This window comes from Panicum hallii, chromosome 4 (genome assembly GCF_002211085.1).
Source record: "Panicum hallii strain FIL2 chromosome 4, PHallii_v3.1, whole genome shotgun sequence".
NCBI lineage: Eukaryota > Viridiplantae > Streptophyta > Magnoliopsida > Poales > Poaceae > Panicum > Panicum hallii.
The window spans coordinates 45989410-46016239 of NC_038045.1; the positions used below are offsets into that span (position 1 = coordinate 45989410).

At 42.8% G+C, this 26830-nt stretch overlaps 3 protein-coding genes across 5 annotated transcripts; all 3 read right to left on the reverse strand.

The window, feature by feature from the left end:
* Positions 1–1006: 1006 nt before the first annotated feature.
* Positions 1007–5317, reverse strand: LOC112891016. Of its 2 annotated transcripts, none has more exons than XM_025957911.1 (5): positions 5148–5317; positions 4197–5012; positions 2464–2580; positions 1870–2360; positions 1007–1628 (listed from the first exon to the last, which is right to left on the reverse strand). In XM_025957911.1, exons 2-5 carry the CDS (start codon positions 4992–4994, stop codon positions 1205–1207), a joined length of 1830 nt encoding a protein of 609 aa, XP_025813696.1. In that variant the 5' UTR covers positions 4995–5012; positions 5148–5317; the 3' UTR covers positions 1007–1204. The 2 variants fall into 2 exon arrangements, with proteins under 2 accessions (XP_025813696.1, XP_025813695.1); XM_025957910.1 differs by having other exon boundaries at positions 4197–5021.
* Positions 5318–12242: 6925 nt separating this feature from the next.
* Positions 12243–16556, reverse strand: LOC112891015. 2 transcript variants are annotated; one of them, XM_025957908.1, is made up of 5 exons: positions 16365–16556; positions 15415–16239; positions 13682–13798; positions 13088–13578; positions 12243–12846 (listed from the first exon to the last, which is right to left on the reverse strand). In XM_025957908.1, exons 2-5 carry the CDS (start codon positions 16210–16212, stop codon positions 12423–12425), a joined length of 1830 nt encoding a protein of 609 aa, XP_025813693.1. In that variant the 5' UTR covers positions 16213–16239; positions 16365–16556; the 3' UTR covers positions 12243–12422. The 2 variants fall into 2 exon arrangements, with proteins under 2 accessions (XP_025813693.1, XP_025813694.1); XM_025957909.1 differs by having other exon boundaries at positions 15415–16276.
* Positions 16557–22199: 5643 nt separating this feature from the next.
* Positions 22200–25269, reverse strand: LOC112888433 (probable galacturonosyltransferase 9). The gene is made up of 2 exons (XM_025954644.1): positions 23976–25269; positions 22200–22838 (listed from the first exon to the last, which is right to left on the reverse strand). Exons 1-2 carry the CDS (start codon positions 25200–25202, stop codon positions 22560–22562), a joined length of 1506 nt encoding a protein of 501 aa, XP_025810429.1. The 5' UTR covers positions 25203–25269; the 3' UTR covers positions 22200–22559.
* Between the last annotated feature and the right edge of the window lie 1561 nt (positions 25270–26830).

The following is a 26830-nucleotide window of genomic DNA, read 5'->3' on the forward strand; positions in this document are numbered from 1 at the left end:
TATTTCCATCTGATGCGGGTACATGCAGTTAGATTTACAATCAGGCGCCTTATTGGCAATTTGCCGTGGAAATTGAACATGTGCCGTCTAGATGTGCGAATGTGAAATTCGTCAGGCATCTGCAGTTGCCAGAAAGGAAATTGCATCGGGTGGATTGGAGGACGTGGATTCTTCTTACACACATAGTGCTCCATGACCACAGCGCAAACTGTTTCTTTCCCTGGTGGCTTGGCTACATCATTGGTCCATCTGGCGGCCCAGTGTCGCCCCAAAGTCAACTGCATCCTTAACCAGTTTAGGATACTGTCCTGGGCATTTCCTCTGAATCGGGGACACGTTTTCTTTATCTTTATCTCTAAAAACAAAAAAAAAGGATCAGAGGTCCCCTCTGGAATTGAAGGTCAATACCACGAGGCACAAGCCTCGCCACCGCTGCTAACGGAACGCTAGTGAAAAGTCTGGAGCGTAGAACTGTGGACCATGAACGAGATCAGGGTCAGGCAGGCCGTGCTGCTAACGGAACGCTCAGAGTACCACAGGCGCTGCCGCTTACGAGCCAGCGCATGGCTGAGGGAGACCGGCATGAGGACGGTCAAAGCTGCTCAAGCAAACTGTTCTGAACATATAACCACTCGGCATTCTGAACTGGCAGCTGGTTTTCGAAAAAGAAAAATTTCTAACCGGCAGTAGACTACCAGCCTACCATTACACAGTAAAATTGACGGCTATGATGCCACAAATGCAAATCGTCAGAACTCATGATCACAAATGCAAATCGTCAGAGATGGTCCCTTGAGCAGCATTTTCCTTGTATATTCTAGGACCAAAGAGGGATTTTCACATTCCGAATACAGAACAACATTCGATGTACATATATATATATTACGAAACAAGCTTAAATCCTCAGAAAGGAACCTGCATAAATCCCCCTGCCAGAATCTAGTAAAGCTGCAGGGGGTACACGGCCCATAATACCGATATGGGCATCAAGCATGGCAAGGGGATATGCAACATAAATCTTTCAAAAAAAAAAGGATATGCAATATAAAATGGATACCGAATGCCGTTCATCCAGAGATGGATGTTTAAGGAAATATAGAACTGAACCTAATGTAAACAACAGTTGCAGTTATAGCGACAGACATCCTAACTTCTTACAGAAAAGGTGAGAACATCAACAAAAGCGACGAGTTCTGATCACTCATCACCGGTACTCTGGAGCACCAGAGAAGGAATAGAGTGATGAAACCGGGACACCGGGTCCATTGACCCTTGCAGAGACAGGCCTTGTGCTTGTTTCAGCATAAGCAGGGTGAGTCCCGTAAGCAGCTGTATGATAGGTTGAACGAGGCAGGGGGTCCACAGCACGGGTAACAAGTCTGTCAGAACGGTAGAGGTCCTCCAAACGATCAGCTCGAGTGCTGATCCCCACCCGGTCAGCACGAGCAGCAATCTCCCCTGGAGGATACAGCTCCTCCACATGTGCACCACGGGCAGCAATCCCCCCTGTCCGGTAGAGATCCTCCAAGCGGTCTGCCCGAGCAGATATCTCACCTGGCAGTCTTGTGTGATCCCTAGGAATGATTGGATCCCTGGTGGTTATGTCAGCCACAGTCCTGTCAGCATATCTGAAATTTAAGAATTTCAATTAGCCAGAGCATATCATATGTTTCTAGACTTCTAGTAGACAGATGCAAGGTGTTGTGAAAACCATAACACCATGTAACTAAATTCTTTGAATTAGCATTTACGACCAATGCAATGACAGTACACAAATCATATAATATGGATCATAAATTGACAAAAACTGAGAACAATATGGTGCATGTAAACTGTAACTATATGAGAACCAAAATGTTCATAACTTACCGCTCAGGCACCAGATTATGTAGAGACCGATAGTATGAATCACTGGATGGAGCCAAATTGTGATAATATGCAGCTGGGACATGTCGAAGCTCTGGCATAGAAGGCACATGGTGATGCTCTAAGGATAGCGGAACATGGCGAGGCTCTAGAGCAAGAGGAATGTGTCGAGGCTCAGGTGCAAGTTCTGATTGATAATATCTGTGGTGATCACCCTGACCACTAGCCAAAGAATGGCCAAGCTGAGGCTCAACAGGAAGTGGAGCGAAGCGTGGTGCCCTGTATGGATCCTCAAGAGGAACATGTATAACCGCAGGACGCCTTTCCTCATCAAACCGTGGTTGACGCACTGCTTCGATAGGCAATGAAGGCCGCCTTTCTTCATAATGATATGGCTGCCTCCGTTCTTCATAGTGGCGCCTTTCTTCACGGTGATTTTTTGGAGCAGACTGAGGTACATTGACAGGCTTAAACAGCACAAGTAGCCTATGGACCTGCATAGTATCACATATCCATAGTATTAAGAATATAATAAAATTTATATACGAAAATTCCTGAACAGTAATAAAATTTGTAGCACGATTCCAAGACACTCACTTGTCTCGAAGTGAGCTCTGGGTCAAACTTGCTCCTTGCACTGTAATTTTCCTTAATAGCTTGCTTGATACTACTCTCAGGGAGAGGCAGGCAATCTTTTTCAATCTTAAACTTAACCTGCATTACACATATAACATAGTTTATAATACAAGAATGACGAATATTCAACACCACCTACTATAGCATGTTCTTCTAAGGTTTATAATACTTGATCAGGCCAAGCGCTAAGGTTATTCGTCAACTTATGGGGAAGCAAAAGTTTGAATTTAACTGAGAAACCCTATAACTTGGCTTTTCACAAAAGCTAAAACTATGCCAAAGCGGAGGCAACATCGTTCTCGTGGATTAGTGTTTGACCACGGAAACTCTGAAAGGGAAAATTTGGAGATGCCGCTACAAAGCATCCAAAATCCAAAAGGTTTATAGGGTCATGTTCATGAAGTCAACTAAATATACCAATACAAATCGGAAAATTGCAAAAAAGAAAAAAAACCCTAAGTTGGGCGTGTTTTCAGAAACTCACTAACACCTCAACTCCTTGCAATCTAGCAATTGCAAGTTTTATGCATTTTTGAATTCCCCCTAATACCCATTGACCAAACACAGGTGCATCTGCAGCCTTTGCCTCGTTGCTTTGACTTGCCAAGACAAGCTAGCCAACGAGTTTTCTGTGTCTGTGGTGCGACCACCACCGAAATCCTCTCATCTTCTCCAATTCCAACCGCTTCGCGCTTTGTTATTCTCCAATCATCTGAGCTCCGGTACAATTATTAACACTAAAGAGTATCTCTTATGCCTCCCAATACTATAAGGGATGAGCTGAGCTATGACGAACATCACATAATCAAAAGTAATTAAGTTCATGGTGAAGTTGTCATTGCCAAGTAGTTAATACAAACCCAATGAAGAATGAAGTGGGCTTGCTCAGCTTGGGTTTAGTAATCCAAAAGTTCCAAAAGTTGCCAAGATTGCCTAATATATGGTAAAGAGAGGGAGGGAGGGAGGGAGAGAGAGACTACCATGACCTTGGATATGAAGTAAACAAAAAAAGAATAGCCCAGAACATCTCTAAAAACTACTAACTAAAGAGCGTATCGATCCAATGCAGAACAGTCCAGCATAGAAGATACAGAAACTCACCAGTTGGAAACAGCAAAGAAATAATAGACTTTGCTCAGTTCTCAATTCAACAATCAGACAGCATAGAGTGATTACAAGGGATACTAAGTTAAAAGGCAGGGAATTTTTTCTGTACAGCCATATATTGCTATCAGATTTGTAGGATAAAGTTTTATTTGATAATGGCCAGCCTGAACCATAGTTAACCCCTGTCAACAACATAAAGCACACAAGAATTCTCTATAGTGCATAGTGACAAACTATTTGTAACGGATACAAAAATTCATCTATTACATCTAAAAGAACACTTGTTTTTCTAATAAGGGCGCACATTCTAATAAGGGCGCACACCTCTCACTACTACTATTTCCTAAAGCTTAACAGCACAAATTGAGAACTAAATTTACCAACATCTATAATCCATAAATGCCATAGCTAGTATGACCAAGCAGAACACCGTATGTACTCATGTCCACTATTCTTAGCATACTGAAACCACGGGCGAACCCTATTCTCATGCATCCTTCTGAACTATCATAGACTGATCAAAATGAAACAGATCACCTGACTACATCCGCTGCAAACAAATCTACGAAATAGAAAACCCAAATTACCTGTGCAGGGAACTTCCCATTAAATGCTTCTTGGACAAGGTTCAGCCCACCATTTGATGCTGCCTTGTACACACCATACAGAAGCTTCAAATCAAAATCATACAGGAACAGCTTTGCCCCTGGTCTGATCTTCTTGACCATTCCAATCTTCCCACTGGGTAGCCCGAACAAGCGGTTCTGGTAGCACTCCTGCTTAGTCTTTGCATTGCACATGAATATAAACCCTGCACCCTTATTGTCACCCCTTTCTTCCTTCTTGCCCACAGCTTTCTTCCCTTTTCTGTTCCTTCCTCCATCCTCCTCAACCTCCTTCCCCTTGCCATTCCTAGCCCTCTCTTTTCTGCTTTTCATCCTGCCATCACCACCTCTATTATCAGCACCCACGCCCTTGCCCTTGCTTGCGGCAGGTGCAGTCGCAGCATCAGCATCAGCTGGTTTTGGCTTTGGCCTTGCCGCTGAAGCTGATGCTTCAGCAGTGGCTGGCTTTGGTGCAGGTCCAGATCCTTCAGCATCAGTGGCTGGCTTAGGCGTCTGTGTCACAGTTGATGCCTCAGCAATAGTGGCTGACTCTGGCATTTGCGCCACAGGTGACGCCTCAGCAACATGGGATGGCTGTGGTAAGACCGCCGATGCAGATGCATCGCCACCAGCAGTGCCTGCGCCCACCGAGGCGACTTGGTCAACAGTTGCAGCGGCGGTCGCTGCCTTCTCGCGGTTGGCCTTGACCTTCCGCTTCTTAAACTTCGGGGTCTTAATCGACCCAGGGGTGGACGCAGGGGCGGACCCAGCATAGGACATGGGTGTACACACGTACACCTGATAATTCTTTCAAACGAAATCGAAGTTACTAGGTATATTGTAACTGGATTCAGATCCGAATACAAATAGTTTTGTTAGGGTTTGGGGTGCTCCGTCTCGCATAGCAGAAGGAAAGAGAAGGGGCGGGCATACCTGGAGGATGCGCTCGTCTCCGGCAAAGGGCTGGGCAAAGTCAGGACAAATGGCGCCGCCGCTCGCCCAGTCGTCGCCGCCAGGGGAGGAAGAGCAAGGGAGGAGAGAGTCCGAGAGAAGGGAAAGGTTTCAGAAACAGAGGGAGGAGATGAACCTGAGGCCCTGAGCGGGGAGCGGCTGAGCCTGAGCGGGAGGGCCGTCAGTGAGCCGAGCTCGAGCGAGCCTGCCACCTAAAGCTGGAGGATCCGAGCCGAGGTTGATCTGGCACTGAGATGTTTAACTCCTATGAAGATCATAACAGAACGATTTCACGGCAGCAGTAATTATAGATGAGAAAATGCATGGTAGAAATTTTATAGATATTAAATGTTACGCTACATCAGCAAATTTACTAACATGGCAGAATCATTACGAGAAGAAAGAATGGAGAGTTTCATAAAGTTTCATCCCACAACACTCATCCGGTTTGGTTTCCAAGTTCATATTTGGACTGAAATAGGCACAAAAGACACATTTAATTTGATATATAAATGAAAAGAGAGGCATATTTGGACATTTAGCTTTACTTCCTCTATTTTTTATAGTCTTATTTCCAAAATTAAATCATTCTATTTTATAGTCCCATTTTAGTTGATATCCTAGGAACAGTATCAGTATGGATAGCCGTCGATTCTCGTGCAGAGTGACTTCTCTTAAAAAAATAGTATATATATATAATAACATCAAAAATAAGGAGTCGTGATTAATGAGATGATACGTAAGTTTTTTCTTTTGGTCATTGCACCTAGATGAAATAGAACTATCAATAGAGCGAATATTATTTCCTACATATTTTAGCCTGTGCAACACAATAGCTCGCTAGCTAATGTATGGCTCTAGCTTCCAGCTATATTATTTTAACTTTCAACGGTTGGAAATTTAATTAATAGAGGTAGCAGGGTGCATGCACATGCCACACAAAACTGAAATACTCGAGCTTTATCGAATACCTTAATTTCGGATCGTTGGAGCTCGCGAGCTCCAGGTTAGGTCCAAGCTTGGTTTGATTCCAAGTATAGTTTAGCTTGAATTGAGCTTTTAGCAAGTCAAATTAAATATAAATAACTCATAAGTCTTGAGCTTTTCTGTTAACCCTATTTAGGGATAGGGGTGAACCGTGAATGCTCAGTAGGCCAGCAGGTGTAAATCAGCAGGTCATCGGACCAGAGTGTTAACCCTATTTAGGGATAAGGGTGAACCTAGCACCCTTATCGTTGCTAAAGTTAAGGTGGCGACAGCTAGCATCGTGAAGAATTGAAGGAAGATTTTTTGAGGAAGGAGGTGGATGGCATGTATGAAAGTATTGAGAAGTGCTAGAGGTTAAAACTTTATTTGAAAGGATTTTGAATGAGGTGTTGTCATCTGAAATATAGTTATATGGTGATAATATTTAAAGTGATAAAATTATAATGCTTTATAGTATCACCCGTAGCAACGCACGGTCATATTTGCTAGGATTATAACAAAATTTTCCTACTAAATAAACTTATTCTACCTGAGTATTAGAAAACATGTCCTGCAACACTTTAAATCATTCAAACCATATAGTAGAGCTTCAAATCATTCAACAACCATATATTAAAGCTAATTATCACATTGATAGATATTTTATGTGCTAGCTATGTAACAATCATCTATAAATAAACTACTACACGAACATACATAAGGTACATGAAATTTTTATTATTTATTCTTGAGTAGCTATTGCCAAAGAAAAATGGAAGGTATGTTTAAGTAATGATTTTTAGCTTGTAAAATAGTATATATTTCAAACTAGCCATAATAACTTTTATTTAGAATATAGTTAAGTAAAAAAATTTTGAGATCATGTACATTCAGTTTTTAAAGTCTAGATCCGCTACTGGGTGGACGGATTCGCCTTGGATGGTCCGGCCGCCACGCCGGCAGAGGCTGCGGTGGCCTTGGCAACGCCGTTGGACTTCTTCACCATGGCCGCTGCTCGGTGCAACGTTGGGAAAGAAATAAGAAATATTACCACAACAACATACTCGGGTCCACCAAAATTGAAAGATTATCTCCGAGAATAGGGCGCATGGGATAATTTATCGTAGGGGTAAAACAAAAATTTCAGAAGAAACAAACTACGATTCTATCAGACTCGAGAAAAAGGATTGGGGGGAAGCAATCGTACTCCTAAACAAGAGATTTAGAGGAAACAATTCTATGATTCAACCATATCCGAGAGAAAATTTGGGGAGAATGAATCATATGATCTAAACTAAACCTAAATTTTATTTCTACGATCTAACATATCGGATCGGATAGAAAATTTTGAGGCGGATTGAAATGGAACCTACAACGAGGAGGAGGGGATTGCAGCGACATACCTAGAAGGACAACATTTGTCATCAGGAGAGCGGATTGGAACTTTCAACGGCAAGCTGGAAGCGATGGGATATATAAAAGAAGAAAATTTCTCCATTTTTTCCCTGATCGGGATTGGACAGTCGGGATGAAACCAATAGAATAGATAAGACTGTTAAAGTTGCTAAGTTGGGAGAATCCGATTCCCAATTGAGTCTCCATGTGTCATTGTATTACTCATTCTTTCCCTAAACTGATCCATGTCCAAATTCATGTTCTTTCGGTTAGATCTTAAAACTTGTGAAGGAACACTTATTAATAGTGAATGGGTTTTTTTCTCATATGATGGTTACAAGAATTTCATCAAATTCTATAAGATTACATGCTCCATTGCGTAGACCGGTAATGTGATGGTAACACACGTTGGGACAAGCATGGCGCTAGCAATTGGTGATGAAGAACACTCGTTCAGAAAAGATTAGATGATACTAATTGTACGAAAGTCTTACCCGTTTCTACAACTACTAGCGCTTTAATGGACACATGAATTCTAAGGTAGGGGTATCGGTTGTAAAATCTTTTGATACTTTTCAAGTTGGACAGCGATGAAACTAGTTAACACGATGACACGTGATGGCGAGATCTGGTAGGTGAACAGTGTTCAAGATAAAAAGGAGTTGGATGGCATAAAAATCCATGATGGTTGAACTCACTGATATGGAGCAAGAAGACCAAGATAGAAATAAGCTATGAAATAAAAGGCATACCTTGATCATTGTATCACAGACAATAAGGATAATCACAATGGGGGGTTTCATAGCGAGTTTCATGGCATTAATTACCATAACACATCAGCATTTTTGATGATGTGGCACTAATTTAATGAGGGAAGAGAAGGAACCAGTTTCATCCCCACACGATACTCTGCTAACTTGTTTCCAAGACGTTGGAAATGGCATGAAACGACCACTGTGATTATCGTTGTTTCATGGGGGATACATGCCACATTAGATCAATTAGCATTTAATTACACTGGTTAGCTTTGGAAACAGTGAAATGAAACTCTCCATTGAGGCATAGTGTTTCATTCATCCCCCAAGCTGATATGGCATTCTTGGAAATAGGGATATCAAACCCCCCATTGTGATTAGCCTAAGGGCATACTTTGATGCTAGGCCCATAGGTATAATAAAGAAGCAATTAGTGACCATCCTTTTGCACGTTTTGCTATTTTTTGATCAAAGTGATACAACCATACAATTTATTATAGGTGGGTGCAATTTACTAAAGAAGCTATTAGTGACACATACAATTTATTATAGGTGGGTGCAATTTACTAAAAAAGCTATTAATGACAAATAATCAAACCTTCTGGATCTTAAAAAAGAAAAGTTTCGTTCAGGAAAGCATAGATAATGAATAGGCAAGCGTTCACTTGTCATGCGTAGATGAACTGTTTAAAATCACATCAATTTTAGACATCCATTCACTGTCGTGTGTAGATGAACTGTTTAAAATACCATGTGTTCTGGACTACAATTAAAAAATCTTGGCGGAGTCGGGGGAGTAGTAAAGAACATACTAAGTGGTTAGTGCATACAAAAAAGGAGGAAAAGGAAAATAAAATGCCTACCTGAACCAAGTAACCTTTTGTTTTTCTTATAAATACAATTGCAGATATGCTCGTTATTTGATAATACAGGAATATCCATCTACAATTTCCTCCCAATGGATTACTCACTCTCTATGCCACAATAATCCAGTACATTTTAGCTGGAAAGACATATACTATCACAAATAAGCTACGGAATCTACAAGAACATTGTCGCCCAGCACAAAGATAGGATCATAGGAACTTCCCTACCGGAGCAACTTTGCTAGAGATAATATAGGTACCACTTGTCTGTGTTGTCAAAGCTCTTTTGCCTCCCAAAAAATAATGTGTGTCAGTGGCATCCTTATTCTCAGAGAAATAGAGAATCTATTGAATCCCTTCATAGACCAAAGTTGCATAGGGTTAGGAATTCCATCTCAGTGTCGACATACTTTGTCCACAGGGCCTTGTATTGGTTCAAAGCGACATCGAGCCAGGGCTTCATGTTCCCATCGAAGTGTATCACTGCAGCACTTCGGATTGCCTCAGGGCTGATGCGTGGATTATAGCCAAGACCCATTACATGCCATGACTTATCCAATGGCTTGGTATTGCCATAGAATGACATCAATCCGGCTGTTAGAACAGATGTAGGATCCCACAGCTCGCCATCCTCATTCTGCCACAAGAATATACAAGTATCGGTCATGTAGTGCAAAAATAGAAGTGTTTTAGTCTGATAAGAAGGGGCAACTATGGGCATCATTTGCATAACTACATACAGGTATCACACAGCAGAGGCCAATGCAGAACATATTGTTAGTTAGAATATGAAGTACAAAAGCTTAGGTTTCAGAGCAAAGCATCAGTAGGGTGCATCAACCCTATTCTTACTTGGGAACTCTTCCAGGAAAATGGTCAAGACCATGAGGTGCACCAACCCACTATACACTAAAAACTGACATGGCATGGTAGGGGTTTAACATATTCTCAGCAAGAAATAGAGAATGTGAAAAATTTATATACCATGGTTTAGCTGTACCCAGAAAAGAAAAGGAAAACTAAATGACTGACAAGGCATGGTTTACATGTTCTCATAAACAAGGAAAAAGTGTATCATTCCTGTTAAAAAGTAATGGAAAACACCACATGCTCAATTTGGTGACCCTAGTCACATTCGAACCCCAATAGTTAGATGTCATCTGCAACCAAATTGAACTAAGAGGATAGTAAAACAGGTATTTTTATAATTTTTAAAAACTTCATGGTTTTTATGCTCTTTCCACATTCTTTTATCGGACCAGTAAAAACTCGCGTGCAACTGCATGGCTACATATGAAAATGCATTCTTTTATGTATGTAAGTGAAAACACAATTCTATTCATCAGGTGGGCTAAACTTTGGACATTAGGTTTTCTCACCATCGTATGTACACCTAATTTATTCTTAAAAAACGCAAATCTAGTAAGCACGAAAGCATTTTTCCTTTTCTCCTTGGGTAACAACACTTTCTTGTCTCAGTGTCGCTATTGACTCCATCCTGAAACTAATAAATAGAGCTATAGCTTCGGTTGACTTTACTAGCTTACGGATTCAGTACTGTACATGTCCGGTCAACTTTTGTACTCGCCCAGCAAATAATTGTAGCGATCATCACAGGGCTGGGAGGCTGGGAAATAGTCCCACTCGGTGTTCTGTACTACTTACCTGTAATAAGCTTTTTTGGCAGCTATGGAGGACGAAACGGAACAGGGAATTTTAAAGAAACGTTGGACAATTAGGTTCAGGAACTGTGTGTGTATGGGCTAGTGGAAGCGGTGTAGTAGTAGATTGTTGTAGAAGCGCCTTGCCAACCTGCAAAACCGGAATCTCCAAGGCATCCGTTCTGGACCCGTACGGAATGCTTGCTCGTCATCGCCTCGCGCGCTTGTCCTCCCCGTTGGTCAGCAGTGGCGCAATTAATAAATATTGCAGGCAAATCAAGTGAAGAAAAGAGTGTCTGCGATCTGACTATTTTCATCTGTTGCGGCTGCATGTGGTCAGGTTTACAATTAGACGCCTTATTGGCAATTTGCCGTGAAAATTGAACATGTGCCGTCTAGATGTGCGAATGTGAAATTCGTCGGCCATCTGCAGTTGCCAGAAAGGAAATTGCATCGGGTGGATTGGAGGAAGACGTGGATTCTTCTTACACACATAGTGCTCCATGACCACAGCGCAAACTGTTTCTTTCCCTGTTTTTTTTTTTGAAAACTAAGGTAGGAGCACTACCATGTCATTTAAGTTAGAGGAGAATGCGAGTGTCTTACAGGGTTTTGATTACATAAAAGATGGAGAGACTCGTTACTCGAATAAAAATTAACATAGTAACTAACATAACAACTAGGATACAACGGGGGCACCACAGGCCCTGAACCGCAGCTGCATTGCCTCCTTGATTAGCTGTAGGACAACTCTTGGCTCGGCAACTTTCCCTTCAAAAACTCTCCTGTTCCTCTCCTTCCATAGTTCCATGCCGTGCACTTAAGGACGGCTGCTGCATGTCGTCTTTCCTCCTTCGTATGCTGCGTTATGGCGTCGCACCACCAATCTTGTATTCTTTCCCTGGTGGCTTGGCTACATGCCTACATCAATGGTCCATCTGGCGGCCCAGTGTCGCCCCAAAGTCAACTGCATCCTTAACCGGTTTAGGATACCGTCTTGGGCATTTCCTCTGAATCGGAAACACCTTTTCTTCATCTGTGAAAACAAAAAGGGATCGGAGGAAACCCTCTGGAATCGAAGGCCAATACCAGAAGGCACAACCATTTTATGTTAGGCGTAGTGAAAAGCCTACCATTGCCCAGTAAAATCGACAGCCATTATGAACTCATGACTACAAATGCGAATCGTCAGAACTCGTGATCACAAATGCCAATCGCCAGAGATGGTCTCCTTGACCAGAACAACTTTCGATTCATATATATGTTACGAAACAAGCTCAAATCCTCAGAAAGGAACCTGCATAAATCCCCCTGCCAGAATCTAGTAAAGCTGCAGGGGGTACACGGCCCATAATACCAATATGGGCATCATTCCATCAGCAGGATAAAATGAGCATCAAGCATGGCAAGAGGATATGCAACATAAATCTTTCAAAAAAAAAAGGATATGCAACATAAACTGGATACCGAATGCCGTTCATCCAGAGATGGATGTTTAAGGAAATATAGAACTGAACCTAATGTAAACAACAGTTGCAGTTATAGCGACAGACATCCTAACTTCTTACAGAAAAGGTGAGAACATCAACAAAAGCGATGAGTTCTGATCACTCATCACCGGTACTCTGGAGCACCAGAGAAGGAATAGAGTGATGAAACCGGGACACCGGGTCCATTGACCCTTGCAGAGACAGGCCTTGTGCTTGTTTCAGCATAAGCAGGGTGAGTCCCGTAAGCAGCTGTATGATAGGTTGAACGAGGCAGGGGGTCCACAGCACGGGTAACAAGTCTGTCAGAACGGTAGAGGTCCTCCAAACGATCAGCTCGAGTGCTGATCCCCACCCGGTCAGCACGAGCAGCAATCTCCCCTGGAGGATACAGCTCCTCCACATGTGCACCACGGGCAGCAATCCCCCCTGTCCGGTAGAGATCCTCCAAGCGGTCTGCCCGAGCAGATATCTCACCTGGCAGTCTTGTGTGATCCCTAGGAATGATTGGATCCCTGGTGGTTATGTCAGCCACAGTCCTGTCAGCATATCTGAAATTTAAGAATTTCAATTAGCCAGAGCATATCATATGTTTCTAGACTTCTAGTAGACAGATGCAAGGTGTTGTGAAAACCATAACACCATGTTACTAAATTCTTTGAATTAGCATTTACGACCAATGCAATGACAGTACACAAATCATATAATATGGATCATAAATTGACAAAAACTGAGAACAATATGGTGCATGTAAACTGTAACTATATGAGAACCAAAATGTTCATAACTTACCGCTCAGGCACCAGATTATGTAGAGACCGATAGTATGAATCACTGGATGGAGCCAAATTGTGATAATATGCAGCTGGGACATGTCGAAGCTCTGGCATAGAAGGCACATGGTGATGCTCTAAGGATAGCGGAACATGGCGAGGCTCTAGAGCAAGAGGAATGTGTCGAGGCTCAGGTGCAAGTTCTGATTGATAATATCTGTGGTGATCACCCTGACCACTAGCCAAAGAATGGCCAAGCTGAGGCTCAACAGGAAGTGGAGCGAAGCGTGGTGCCCTGTATGGATCCTCAAGAGGAACATGTATAACCGCAGGACGCCTTTCCTCATCAAACCGTGGTTGACGCACTGCTTCGATAGGCAATGAAGGCCGCCTTTCTTCATAATGATATGGCTGCCTCCGTTCTTCATAGTGGCGCCTTTCTTCACGGTGATTTTTTGGAGCAGACTGAGGTACATTGACAGGCTTAAACAGCACAAGTAGCCTATGGACCTGCATAGTATCACATATCCATAGTATTAAGAATATAATAAAATTTATATACGAAAATTCCTGAACAGTAATAAAATTTGTAGCACGATTCCAAGACACTCACTTGTCTCGAAGTGAGCTCTGGGTCAAACTTGCTCCTTGCACTGTAATTTTCCTTAATAGCTTGCTTGATACTACTCTCAGGGAGAGGCAGGCAATCTTTTTCAATCTTAAACTTAACCTGCATTACACATATAACATAGTTTATAATACAAGAATGACGAATATTCAACACCACCTACTATAGCATGTTCTTCTAAGGTTTATAATACTTGATCAGGCCAAGCGCTAAGGTTATTCGTCAACTTATGGGGAAGCAAAAGTTTGAATTTAACTGAGAAACCCTATAACTTGGCTTTTCACAAAAGCTAAAACTATGCCAAAGCGGAGGCAACATCGTTCTCGTGGATTAGTGTTTGACCACGGAAACTCTGAAAGGGAAAATTTGGAGATGCCGCTACAAAGCATCCAAAATCCAAAAGGTTTATAGGGTCATGTTCATGAAGTCAACTAAATATACCAATACAAATCGGAAAATTGCAAAAAAGAAAAAAAACCCTAAGTTGGGCGTGTTTTCAGAAACTCACTAACACCTCAACTCCTTGCAATCTAGCAATTGCAAGTTTTATGCATTTTTGAATTCCCCCTAATACCCATTGACCAAACACAGGTGCATCTGCAGCCTTTGCCTCGTTGCTTTGACTTGCCAAGACAAGCTAGCCAACGAGTTTTCTGTGTCTGTGGTGCGACCACCACCGAAATCCTCTCATCTTCTCCAATTCCAACCGCTTCGCGCTTTGTTATTCTCCAATCATCTGAGCTCCGGTACAATTATTAACACTAAAGAGTATCTCTTATGCCTCCCAATACTATAAGGGATGAGCTGAGCTATGACGAACATCACATAATCAAAAGTAATTAAGTTCATGGTGAAGTTGTCATTGCCAAGTAGTTAATACAAACCCAATGAAGAATGAAGTGGGCTTGCTCAGCTTAGGTTTAGTAATCCAAAAGTTCCAAAAGTTGCCAAGATTGCCTAATATATGGTAAAGAGAGGGAGGGAGGGAGGGAGAGAGAGACTACCATGACCTTGGATATGAAGTAAACAAAAAAAGAATAGCCCAGAACATCTCTAAAAACTACTAACTAAAGAGCGTATCGATCCAATGCAGAACAGTCCAGCATAGAAGATACAGAAACTCACCAGTTGGAAACAGCAAAGAAATAATAGACTTTGCTCAGTTCTCAATTCAACAATCAGACAGCATAGAGTGATTACGAGGGATACTAAGTTAAAAGGCAGGGAATTTTTTCTGTACAGCCATATATTGCTATCAGATTTGTAGGATAAAGTTTTATTTGATAATGGCCAGCCTGAACCATAGTTAACCCCTGTCAACAACATAAAGCACACAAGAATTCTCTATAGTGCATAGTGACAAACTATTTGTAACGGATACAAAAATTCATCTATTACATCTAAAAGAACACTTGTTTTTCTAATAAGGGCGCACATTCTAATAAGGGCGCACACCTCTCACTACTACTATTTCCTAAAGCTTAACAGCACAAATTGAGAACTAAATTTACCAACATCTATAATCCATAAATGCCATAGCTAGTATGACCAAGCAGAACACCGTATGTACTCATGTCCACTATTCTTAGCATACTGAAACCACGGGCGAACCCTATTCTCATGCATCCTTCTGAACTATCATAGACTGATCAAAATGAAACAGATCACCTGACTACATCCGCTGCAAACAAATCTACGAAATAGAAAACCCAAATTACCTGTGCAGGGAACTTCCCATTAAATGCTTCTTGGACAAGGTTCAGCCCACCATTTGATGCTGCCTTGTACACACCATACAGAAGCTTCAAATCAAAATCATACAGGAACAGCTTTGCTCCTGGTCTGATCTTCTTGACCATTCCAATCTTCCCACTGGGTAGCCCGAACAAGCGGTTCTGGTAGCACTCCTGCTTAGTCTTTGCATTGCACATGAATATAAACCCTGCACCCTTATTGTCACCCCTTTCTTCCTTCTTGCCCACAGCTTTCTTCCCTTTTCTGTTCCTTCCTGCATCCTCCTCAACCTCCTTCCCCTTGCCATTCCTAGCCCTCTCTTTTCTGCTTTTCATCCTGCCATCACCACCTCCATTATCAGCACCCACGCCCTTGCCCTGGCTTGCGGCAGGTGCAGTCGCAGCATCAGCATCAGCTGGTTTTGGCTTTGGCCTTGCCGCTGAAGCTGATGCTTCAGCAGTGGCTGGCTTTGGTGCAGGTCCAGATCCTTCAGCATCAGTGGCTGGCTTAGGCGTCTGTGTCACAGTTGATGCCTCAGCAATAGTGGCTGACTCTGGCATTTGCGCCACAGGTGATGCCTCAGCAACATGGGATGGCTGCGGTAAGACCGCCGATGCAGATGCATCGCCACCAGCAGTGCCTGCGCCCACCGAGGCGACTTGGTCAACAGTTGCAGCGGCGGCCGCTGCCTTCTCGCGGTTGGCCTTGACCTTCCGCTTCTTAAACTTCGAGGTCTTAATCAACCCAGGGGTGGACGCAGGGGCGGACCCAGCATAGGACATGGGTGTACACACGTACACCCGATAATTCTTTCAAACGAAATCGAAGTTAGTAGGTATATTGTAACTGGATTCAGATCGAATACAAATAGTTTTGTTAGGGTTTGGGGTGCTCCGTCTCGCACAGCAGAAGGAAAAAGAAGGGGCGGGCATACCTGGAGGATGCGCTCGTCGCCGGCAAAGGGCTGGGCGAAGACAGGACAAATGGCGCCGCCGCTCGCCCAGCCGTCGCCGCCAGGGAAGGAAGAGCAAGGGAGGAGAGAGTCCGAGAGAAGGGAAAGGTTTCAGAAACAGAGGGAGGAGATGAACCTGAGGCCCTGAGCGGGGAGCGGCTGAGCCCTGAGCTGGAGGGCTGTCAATCAGCCGAGCTCGAGCGAGCCTGCCACCTAAAGCTGGAGGATCCCGAGCCGAGGTTGATCTGAGCATTTGATGTTTAACTCTTATGGAGACCGTAACAGAATCGCTTCACTGCAGAAATATTGATTACAGATAAGGAAACGCACGTATAAGATTAGTCTCAGTAGAAATTTTATTAGTATTCATATTAATATTATATCATATTAGTAAATTTACCAATATGGTAGGATCATTACGAGAATAAAGAAGGGAGAATTTTATGGAAGTGAGAAAAGTTTCATCCCCTATATTTATCTGATTTGGTTACAAGTTCATAGAGTGCAACGAAACTATGCATTGAGATTGACATAAAAGACGTATTTAATTCGATAAATAAATAGAAAGAGAAACATATTTGGACATTTAGCTTTACTCCCTCTATTTTCTTTTGATATTCCTATTTCCAAAAATAAATCATTCTATTTTATAATTCCATTTTAGTTGATATCTTGGGAATTGTATGGATGCACATTCGATTCCCGTGCAGAGTGATTTCTCTTGGAAGAAAGATTATTGTATGTATATGATAACATCGAAAACGAGGAGTCATGATTAATGAGATGATATGTACGGTTTTTCTTTTTGTCATTGTACCAATATGAAATACAACTATCAACAGAGCGAGTATTATTTTGTATATATTTTTAGCTTGTGCAATATAGTAGCTCGCTAGCTAATGCATGGTTCTAGACTCCAGCTATATTATTTTAATTTTTGATTGTTGGAAATTTAATTAATAGAGGTGGCAGGGTGCATGCACATGCGACGTAAAACTGAAATACTCGAGCTTCATCGAATATCTCAATCTCGGATCATTGGAGCTCGCGAGCTCCAAGTTAGGTTCAAGTTTGACTTGATTCCAAATATACCTTAGCTTGAATTGAGCTTGAGCTTCAGGTTAGGTTCAAGCTTGGCTTGATTCCAAATATAGCTTAGTTTGAATTGAGCTTTTAGCAAGTCAAATATAAATAGCTCGTGAGTCTTGAGCTTTTATATTAACACTACTTAGGGATAGGGGTGGACCGTGAATGCTCAGCAAGTCAGCAGGTGTAAATTAGCAGGTTATCAGATCAGAGTGTTGGGACAAAGACGCATGCTAATATGGGGGGCACCCTCGTTGTTGCTAAAGTCAAGGTCGCGACAACCAGCATCGTGAAGAATGGCGGGGGGATTTTTTTAGGAAAGGAGGGTGGGTGGCATGTATAAAAGTGTTAAGAATGCTAGAGGTCAAAATTTATTTGAAAAGATTTTGAACAAGATGTTGTGATGCGAAATTTAATTATATCGCGATATGGTTATAAATGCTTCACGGTATCACCCGTAGCAACGCACAGGCATATTTGCTACGATTATAATAAATTGTTCCAACTAAAAAATCTTATTCTACTTAAATATTAGAAAACATGTCCTGCAACACTTCACATCATTGAAATCATATAGTAGAGCAAAATATCGTATTGATAGATATTTTATGTGCTAGCTATACAACAACTAACATCATCTATAAATAAAGTACTAGACAAACATACATAAAATACGTGAAATCTTTATTATTTACTCTTGAAAAGCTATTGCCAAAGAGGAACGGAACGTATGTTTAAGTAAAGATTTTTAGCTTGCAAAATAGTATAGTATATGTTTCAAACTAGTCATAATAACTTTTATTTAGTTAGAATATGGTTAAATAAAAAAATATTTTTAGAGACCATGTACACCTAATTTTTAAAGTCTAAATCCATCATTGGGTGGACGGATTCACCTTGGATGGTGCTGGCGCCGCGCCGGCAGAGGCCGCAGCGGTCTAGGCAACGCCGTTGGGCTTGTTCACCATGGCTGTTGCTCGGTGCAGCTTTGGGGAAGAAACGAGAAATATTACCACAACAGCATAATCCGATCCATCAAAATTGATAGATTACCTCCAAGAATAGGGCGCACTGGATAATTTATCATACAGCTAAAACAAAAATTTCAGGAGAAACAAACTACAATTCTATCATATTTGAGAAAAAAATTGGCGGGAATCAATTGTACTCCTAAACAAGAGATTTGAGGGAAACAATTCTACGATTCTACTAGATTCGAGAGAAAATTTGGGGGAGAATGAATCGTAAGATCTAAATAAAAATTAAATTTTATTTCTATGATCTAACAGATCAGATAGAAAATTTTGAGGTGGATTGAAACGGAACGTGCGGCGAGGAGGAGGGGATTGCAGCGGCTTACCTGGAGGGACATTGTTTGTCATCGGAAGAGCGGATTAGAACTTGCAACGATGAGCTGGAGGCGACGGGATATATAAAAGAAGAAAAATTTTGTTGTATTTCCCTGATCGGGATTGAACGGTCGGGATGAAACCAATAGAATAGATAAGACTGTTAAAGTTGCCAAGTTGGGGGAATCCAATTCCCAATCGAGTTTGTAAGTGTCATTCTATTACTCATTCTTTCCCCAAACTGATCCAGGTCCGAATTCATGTTCTTTCGGCTAGGTCTTAAAACTTGTGAAGGAACACTTCTTAATAGTGAAGGGGTTTTTTTTCTCACATGATGGCTAGAAGAATTTCATCAAATTTTATAAGATTACGTGCTCCATTGTATAGACCGGTAATATGATGGTAACACACGTTGGGACAAGCATGACACTAGCAACCGGTGACGAAGAACACTCATTCAATAAAGATTAGATGATACTAATTGTATGAAAGTCTTACATGTTTCTACAACTACTAGCGCTTTAATGGACACATGAATTCTAAGGTAGGGGTATTGGTTGTAAAATCTTTTGGTACTTTTCAAGTCGGACAGCGATGAAACTAGTTAACACCACGATAGGTGATGGCGAGATCTGGTAGGTGAATAGTGTTCGAGATAAAAAGGAGTTGGATGGGATAAAAATCCATGATGGTTGAACTCACTGATACGGAGCAAGAAGAACAAGATAGAAATAAGCTATGAAATAAAAGGCATACCTTGATCATTGTATCACAGACAATAAAGGGCATACTTTGATGCTAGGCCCATAGGGATAATAAAAATTATCATATAATTGACGGTCTAGACGGTCTTGAACACCAAGGTGGGGTGGTTCTAAGCTGTTGAAGCTTTGATTTCTCACGGCTAGGTCCTAGGTGTGTCACCAACTAGATCCACTCCATCCTTATGTCTCATGCCATCTTTGAAGTCTAACCCTCCTCTCGTAGCTCTGGAATAAGAAATTTGAAAACAAGATAAGTGGCGGCAGTGCGGAATGGAAGAAGAGGCAAGAGAAAGATGACAAAATGATTTCTATCACTAGGGTTAGGGTTTGACATTTATGAGTTTTATGGGTTGTGCCCATTCTACAAATTAGCCCAAGTAATTTTGTCCTCTTTTCTTATCATTTATACCCTTCCCTTTTATACTTCGACCCACTGCAACAGAGGTTTGCCAATATTCTTTCAACTAGATCTTATTCGAAATACTGATGAAGGAAAACTTCTTATTAGGAGGACTAGTGAAGGTGTTTTCTCCAATGAGATAGTGTTTACAAGAATCTATCAATTTTCTAGGACCATATGTGGAGGTCAGTTGTAGGTCGGTCAAGCAGTAGTAGCAAAAAGATGGTGGAACGATGATGATGCTAGTCACAGGTGGCAGCGAACAACCAACTCGAGAAAGGTCAAGCAAGAGTGTCACAACAAGCGGTAGATTTGATGTGTGGAAGGCATAAGGTTACGGTGGTTGAGCTCACCGATATGGAGGAAGAATACCAAGAAAGAGAGAAACCATGAAGGACATACCTTGGTCACTTGATCTCGATAAGTAAGACATACCTCGATGTTAGGCCCAAAAGATGTAATAAAGATTACCATGTAATCGATGGAGACGGTCTTGCACACCAAGTTGCGGCTTTGATTTGACACACCTAGGTGTGTTGTCAACTAGATCCACTCGATCCTTCTCGTCCCATGCCATCTTTGCCCTTCTGCAAGCCTAGCCACTCCTCTTCGGGCTCTAGAACTAGAAGTGGAAAAGAAGAGGAATGGCAACGCCGAATGGAAGAAGGGGGCAAGAAGAGGAAGATGATTGTGGAATAAATAAGAAGATGCTTTCCGTTACTAGGGTTAGGGTTTTGGCACTAGTGGGCCTTTTGGGTCGGGTCTATTTTACAAGTCGGTCCAGGTAGTCTCGTCCACTTTTAATCCTTTTGCCTCTCCTTCATTTTTATACTTCTAACCACCGTTATCTTTATTTACCAATACCCTAGGATCTAGGTTTGTGACATGAGAGATGTATAAAACAACAAATAATGGATTCTGCTGAGGGAATGCTAACTTTGAGGGCAAGATCAGTAACTAAGGATGGTAGTGTAAGGATACTTGAAAGTGCCAACGGTGAGGGGAGTTGGAAGTGGAGAGGAAGGTAACATGGTAGGAAAGGGTGCAGTACCGGTGGAATAGATGGCTATGAAGTTAGGGTTCAAGTTGCCTAGAATGAATAGTGAGAGGGTTGGAGAGAACGTGCATGGTAGCAAGAATGATTAAATGGTTGTGGAGTGTGAAAAGAAATTATGTGGAGCGTGAAAAGAAATTAAGCAATCTTTATTATTATAGGGTTATATTTCTCACTTATAGGTTGTCTCCCCACTATCCGCAACCAGCGGCGCACTCACCGCTCAAGCCTCAATGCCTGTTTGCTCTGCCGGTCCACCTCCTGCCCCTGACATTTCCTCTATTCCTCTACGCCATCAATGGGAGAATCTCATGGCCAATTCTGAACAAGCAGGTGTGCACTAGTATTTTATAATAAACTAATTATCATTGCAACTAACATATAAATAGTTTAATTTGTATTTAACTGGGGCCTCCAATTTCCGTCCAACCCCCCCCCCCAAAAAAAAAAGAAAGCTCAGGACAACCTTGTACGGGGAGCATTTTCTTTTAATAGGAACATTGCACACATAGTTAAAGCTTTGATGAGAAGAGAGAACAAAGATATGGGGTTACGTGCATAAAACTATCTACGTCACTTGCCGTGGTGTCAAAATATAACTCCATATATAGAATACATGTGATCATATATATACACATTTAACAAGTGCATAAAACCGTCCACATCACTTGCCATGGTGTTAAAATACAACTACATAGAATACATGACTGTATATGTGCATATTTAACAAGTTCATGTATCCTTTTGCAAGTTTTGCTATTTTTTTGATCAAAGTGATACAACCATACAATTTATTATAGGTGGGTGCAATTTACTAAAGAAGCTATTAGTGACACATACAATTTATTATAGGTGGGTGCAATTTACTAAAAAAGCTATTAATGACAAATAATCAAACCTTCTGGATCTTAAAAAAGAAAAGTTTCGTTCAGGAAAGCATAGATAATGAATAGGCAAGCGTTCACTTGTCATGCGTAGATGAACTGTTTAAAATCACATCAATTTTAGACATCCATTCACTGTCGTGTGTAGATGAACTGTTTAAAATACCATGTGTTCTGGACTACAATTAAAAAATCTTGGCGGAGTCGGGGGAGTAGTAAAGAACATACTAAGTGGTTAGTGCATACAAAAAAGGAGGAAAAGGAAAATAAAATGCCTACCTGAACCAAGTAACCTTTTGTTTTTCTTATAAATACAATTGCAGATATGCTCGTTATTTGATAATACAGGAATATCCATCTACAATTTCCTCCCAATGGATTACTCACTCTCTATGCCACAATAATCCAGTACATTTTAGCTGGAAAGACATATACTATCACAAATAAGCTACGGAATCTACAAGAACATTGTCGCCCAGCACAAAGATAGGATCATAGGAACTTCCCTACCGGAGCAACTTTGCTAGAGATAATATAGGTACCACTTGTCTGTGTTGTCAAAGCTCTTTTGCCTCCCAAAAAATAATGTGTGTCAGTGGCATCCTTATTCTCAGAGAAATAGAGAATCTATTGAATCCCTTCATAGACCAAAGTTGCATAGGGTTAGGAATTCCATCTCAGTGTCGACATACTTTGTCCACAGGGCCTTGTATTGGTTCAAAGCGACATCGAGCCAGGGCTTCATGTTCCCATCGAAGTGTATCACTGCAGCACTTCGGATTGCCTCAGGGCTGATGCGTGGATTATAGCCAAGACCCATTACATGCCATGACTTATCCAATGGCTTGGTATTGCCATAGAATGACATCAATCCGGCTGTTAGAACAGATGTAGGATCCCACAGCTCGCCATCCTCATTCTGCCACAAGAATATACAAGTATCGGTCATGTAGTGCAAAAATAGAAGTGTTTTAGTCTGATAAGAAGGGGCAACTATGGGCATCATTTGCATAACTACATACAGGTATCACACAGCAGAGGCCAATGCAGAACATATTGTTAGTTAGAATATGAAGTACAAAAGCTTAGGTTTCAGAGCAAAGCATCAGTAGGGTGCATCAACCCTATTCTTACTTGGGAACTCTTCCAGGAAAATGGTCAAGACCATGAGGTGCACCAACCCACTATACACTAAAAACTGACATGGCATGGTAGGGGTTTAACATATTCTCAGCAAGAAATAGAGAATGTGAAAAATTTATATACCATGGTTTAGCTGTACCCAGAAAAGAAAAGGAAAACTAAATGACTGACAAGGCATGGTTTACATGTTCTCATAAACAAGGAAAAAGTGTATCATTCCTGTTAAAAAGTAATGGAAAACACCACATGCTCAATTTGGTGACCCTAGTCACATTCGAACCCCAATAGTTAGATGTCATCTGCAACCAAATTGAACTAAGAGGATAGTAAAACATCATTACACTATAATAACAGCCCTCAATAAGAATTGATATAAAATAAATTTGAGAACAATCACTGGAACCTATTTAAACTTAAAAGAAGAGAAAACACTTTAGTCATCAAAGCAAGCCTAGTTAAGATATGCTTTAAGGTAATTGTAGGTTTGTTAAACGTTAGCACATTGAGCTGAGTAGTTGAGTGCATAAGAAAGCACCGTACAATTGTTTGGGCCAATTAAGTTGATAAATGTTTATAATTCTTATCCTACATAAGTGCTTGATATCCAACCATCAATATGCAGCCATGAATAACATGAGTAACTGGAATGATTAGCAAGGAACACTAATTTCTCATATACAAAATAGTTCACCCAACACCATGTTACAGGCTGAAAAATATCATACATTTAAATCTGAAACATGACTGTTGACATTTAGGAACACAAACTTAAACAGAATCCACATCAAGCTAGTGGGAAAAGTTAAGTTGAAGCACGCATGACCCAGGCTACAGCCTACAGATGCAGCCACTTATCAATCCCAATGTACCACAATGCTACTCATAAGTTATAACAGAGATCAGAGCAGCTCACCATTTCCATGTACTGATGGAACAGTTCTGTGCAGCCATCCCGCCGCCATGCCGCAAGATCAAACACATTTAACCCGTATGCCCATGCACAGGCACCGGGATTGAACCGATCCCGCACAATGGGCTGGGTGAAGTTGAGATACTTTCTATACCTCCTGAACCCCCCAAAGCACATCTCCACGGCACCATTCACCTTCCCATCCAAGTCAACCTGCCAAAGCGCTGCCAAATCCTTCTGCACCACCACATCGTCCTCCAAAAGCACTACCCTCCGCAGTGCAGGGAACATATCTGGGAGGTAGAACCTCAGGTAATCCAGCAAAGCAACATCCCTGTTGCCGCCCTCGATCTGCCTTATCACCGGCGAGTTGGTGGTGTTGAGGAACGGGAAGTCGGAGTAGGCAAGGAGCTGGACGTGCACGCCGAGCGGTGGCGGGCGGCGCGAAAACCAGACACGGAATGCAGGCAGGTACATGGGCGCGGTGACCACGTGAAAGACGTGGCGCGAGGGGTCGGCCGCGGCGCGCGCGGCAGAGGCCACCACGACGGAGACGGCGAGAACATTGTCGGAGAAGACGGCGTAGTGGTACAGCGCGGGGTCGTCGAACTCGGAGGACGGCTCGGGGTCGTCGGCGAAAGCGGACGGGTTGGCGAGGCGGGCCTCGAGGAGGCGCATGGCGAGGCAGTGGAGCGACTTGGGGGTGGAGCCCGCGGCAATGCGGGAGGACATACGGCCCCCGCGGCGCGCGCGCGCGAGCTGCTCGCCGACGGCGAAGACGGTGTCGGAGAGCTTCTGGATCTTGGACTGGGTGTCGAATCCCTCCTTGGCGTCGGCGGCGAGGGCGCGCGCGAACTTGATGCGCTCGCGGGCCTCCTTCTCGAGGGGCCTGAGCGCGTCCTCGGGGAGGGAGGCGGAGAGGTGTGAGGCGAGGCGGGCGGAGAGCGCGGAGAGGTCGGAGGAGAGGGACGAGAACGACAGCGACTGCGCCGCGGATGCCTCCTTGAGCTTCCGCGCGTGCGCGGCGTACGCGGCTAGGACCGCCGCGTGGTCGGCCGCGTGGCGGCGGACGGCGGCGAGGCGCGCGGACGGCGGGGCTGAGGAGCGGGCCGAGGAGGCGGGCGCGGAGGAGAGGAGGAAGGAGAGGGCCGCGAGGAGGAGGAGCGTGAGCAGTGCCGCGAACGCCGCGCGGCGCGGCGCGGATGGCCGGAACGCGCGGCCGCCGGCCATCGGTGGTGGAGCGGCCGACTGGGAGCGGGATTGGGGAGTGGAGTGGGCGGAAGCGCGTGGCGGATCTGAGCTGGTGGCGAAGTGGAAAGAGGCCGATGGGCCCCGGGGATCCAGTAGGCCCAGTTGGTCAGTGAGAGCTGGACCGGGTATCCGGGATATTTTTTAACTGTGGGTATGGCGATGTCGGTGGGGTTAGATTTGGTTAGCAAGTGTGTTTGCGGCACCAGTCTCCGGTTTCGGATGAAGTTGTTGGGAGTGGGAGCTTGGGGCTTAATAAAGTGAGGTCACGTTTATCAACGATTAGTAATGGATTTGGGCCCACGATCAGTGACTGCTATTGCTGGGGTAGTTGTGACGTGGACGGTCAAACTAGTACGTCAACGCTTCACGGAAACGGGAGTGGTCGGTTTCGTGAGAGGAGTTGCCGGACAGGACCCACTCCTGCCAGCCTGGCTGGACCCTGGAGTCGAGAGAGAAAGACATTCCGATCTGCATTGATGTAGGTGAGTGCATGGTTATTTCATTCGAATGATCCGATCAATGGGGATTGCAAGGAAAATGAGAGCTATTGGGTTGATGTACAAGCACTATACAACAGTACTACTACAAATCGGAGAAGAGAGGTAAAACATCTCAAAGATCGTTGGCAAAAAATTAAGAGATGGGTGGGAGTTTTTTTGGATCTTGGAAGAAAGCTACCTCAGTTTATACCAGTGGTCAATCAGATGACCAGTTAAGAGATAAGGCTCTACAGTTTTATTTGGATGACTACAAAGAAGGTCCCTTCATAATTATGCACTGCTGGAAGGTTCTTCGTGATGAACCTAAGTGGCTTGCTATCCTAGATGACCTCGATAAGTCAAATAAAAGGAGTTTGGATGATGGAGATACGATAAGGGACATCTATCTCAGAAAAGGAAAGTCCGGCAGGGACAAAAGAAGCTAAGAAACAGCGTAATGGTAAAGGTAAAGCCAAAGATGATGATGCTAGTTTAAATGAAGATTTGAAGAAATACTTGGATATTCAGGCTGCAGGTAAACAAAGACATGAAGACTCCTTAGAGACTCAGAAACGTATTTCTAGTGAGAAGGTTGAAGCAGCAAGGCTCGGAAGGGAGGCTGCTTTGCTGGAATCATATCAAAAACTCATGAGCATGGACACTAGGGAGATGACGGAGGAGATGAGAGCTGAGCATGCAATTGGCCTAAAGATCATAAGGGATAAGTTGGTTGGCAATACTAACTGAGGTATTTTCATTATTTTGTTAACTGCTATCAGACCTTTTTCTCTAGTATTCTTCTAGGTGTCTTCCTGAAGCATTGCCTTCTAGTTCTAACAGGTTATGAAGAAAGTTGCTGTTTGTGAGATGAGTTTGGGCTTTTGGTGGTTCTTCCTCAACGGATGCAGTCAGCTTTCCTATTTGTTTTTGTGGCCGGAATTAAACATGGATGGCCTGGATCATGTATAGTAGTTCATTATGTAGTGACATATGGACTTCTTTATTTCAGTGTTCAACCATGCTATTGTGGTTGTAGACTTCTTATATTATCAATTAGTCATTGTTATTGTCATTGTCACTGTGTCCTTTGATAATGTCATAAGCTATTTTTCATCCTTTTTTTATTTG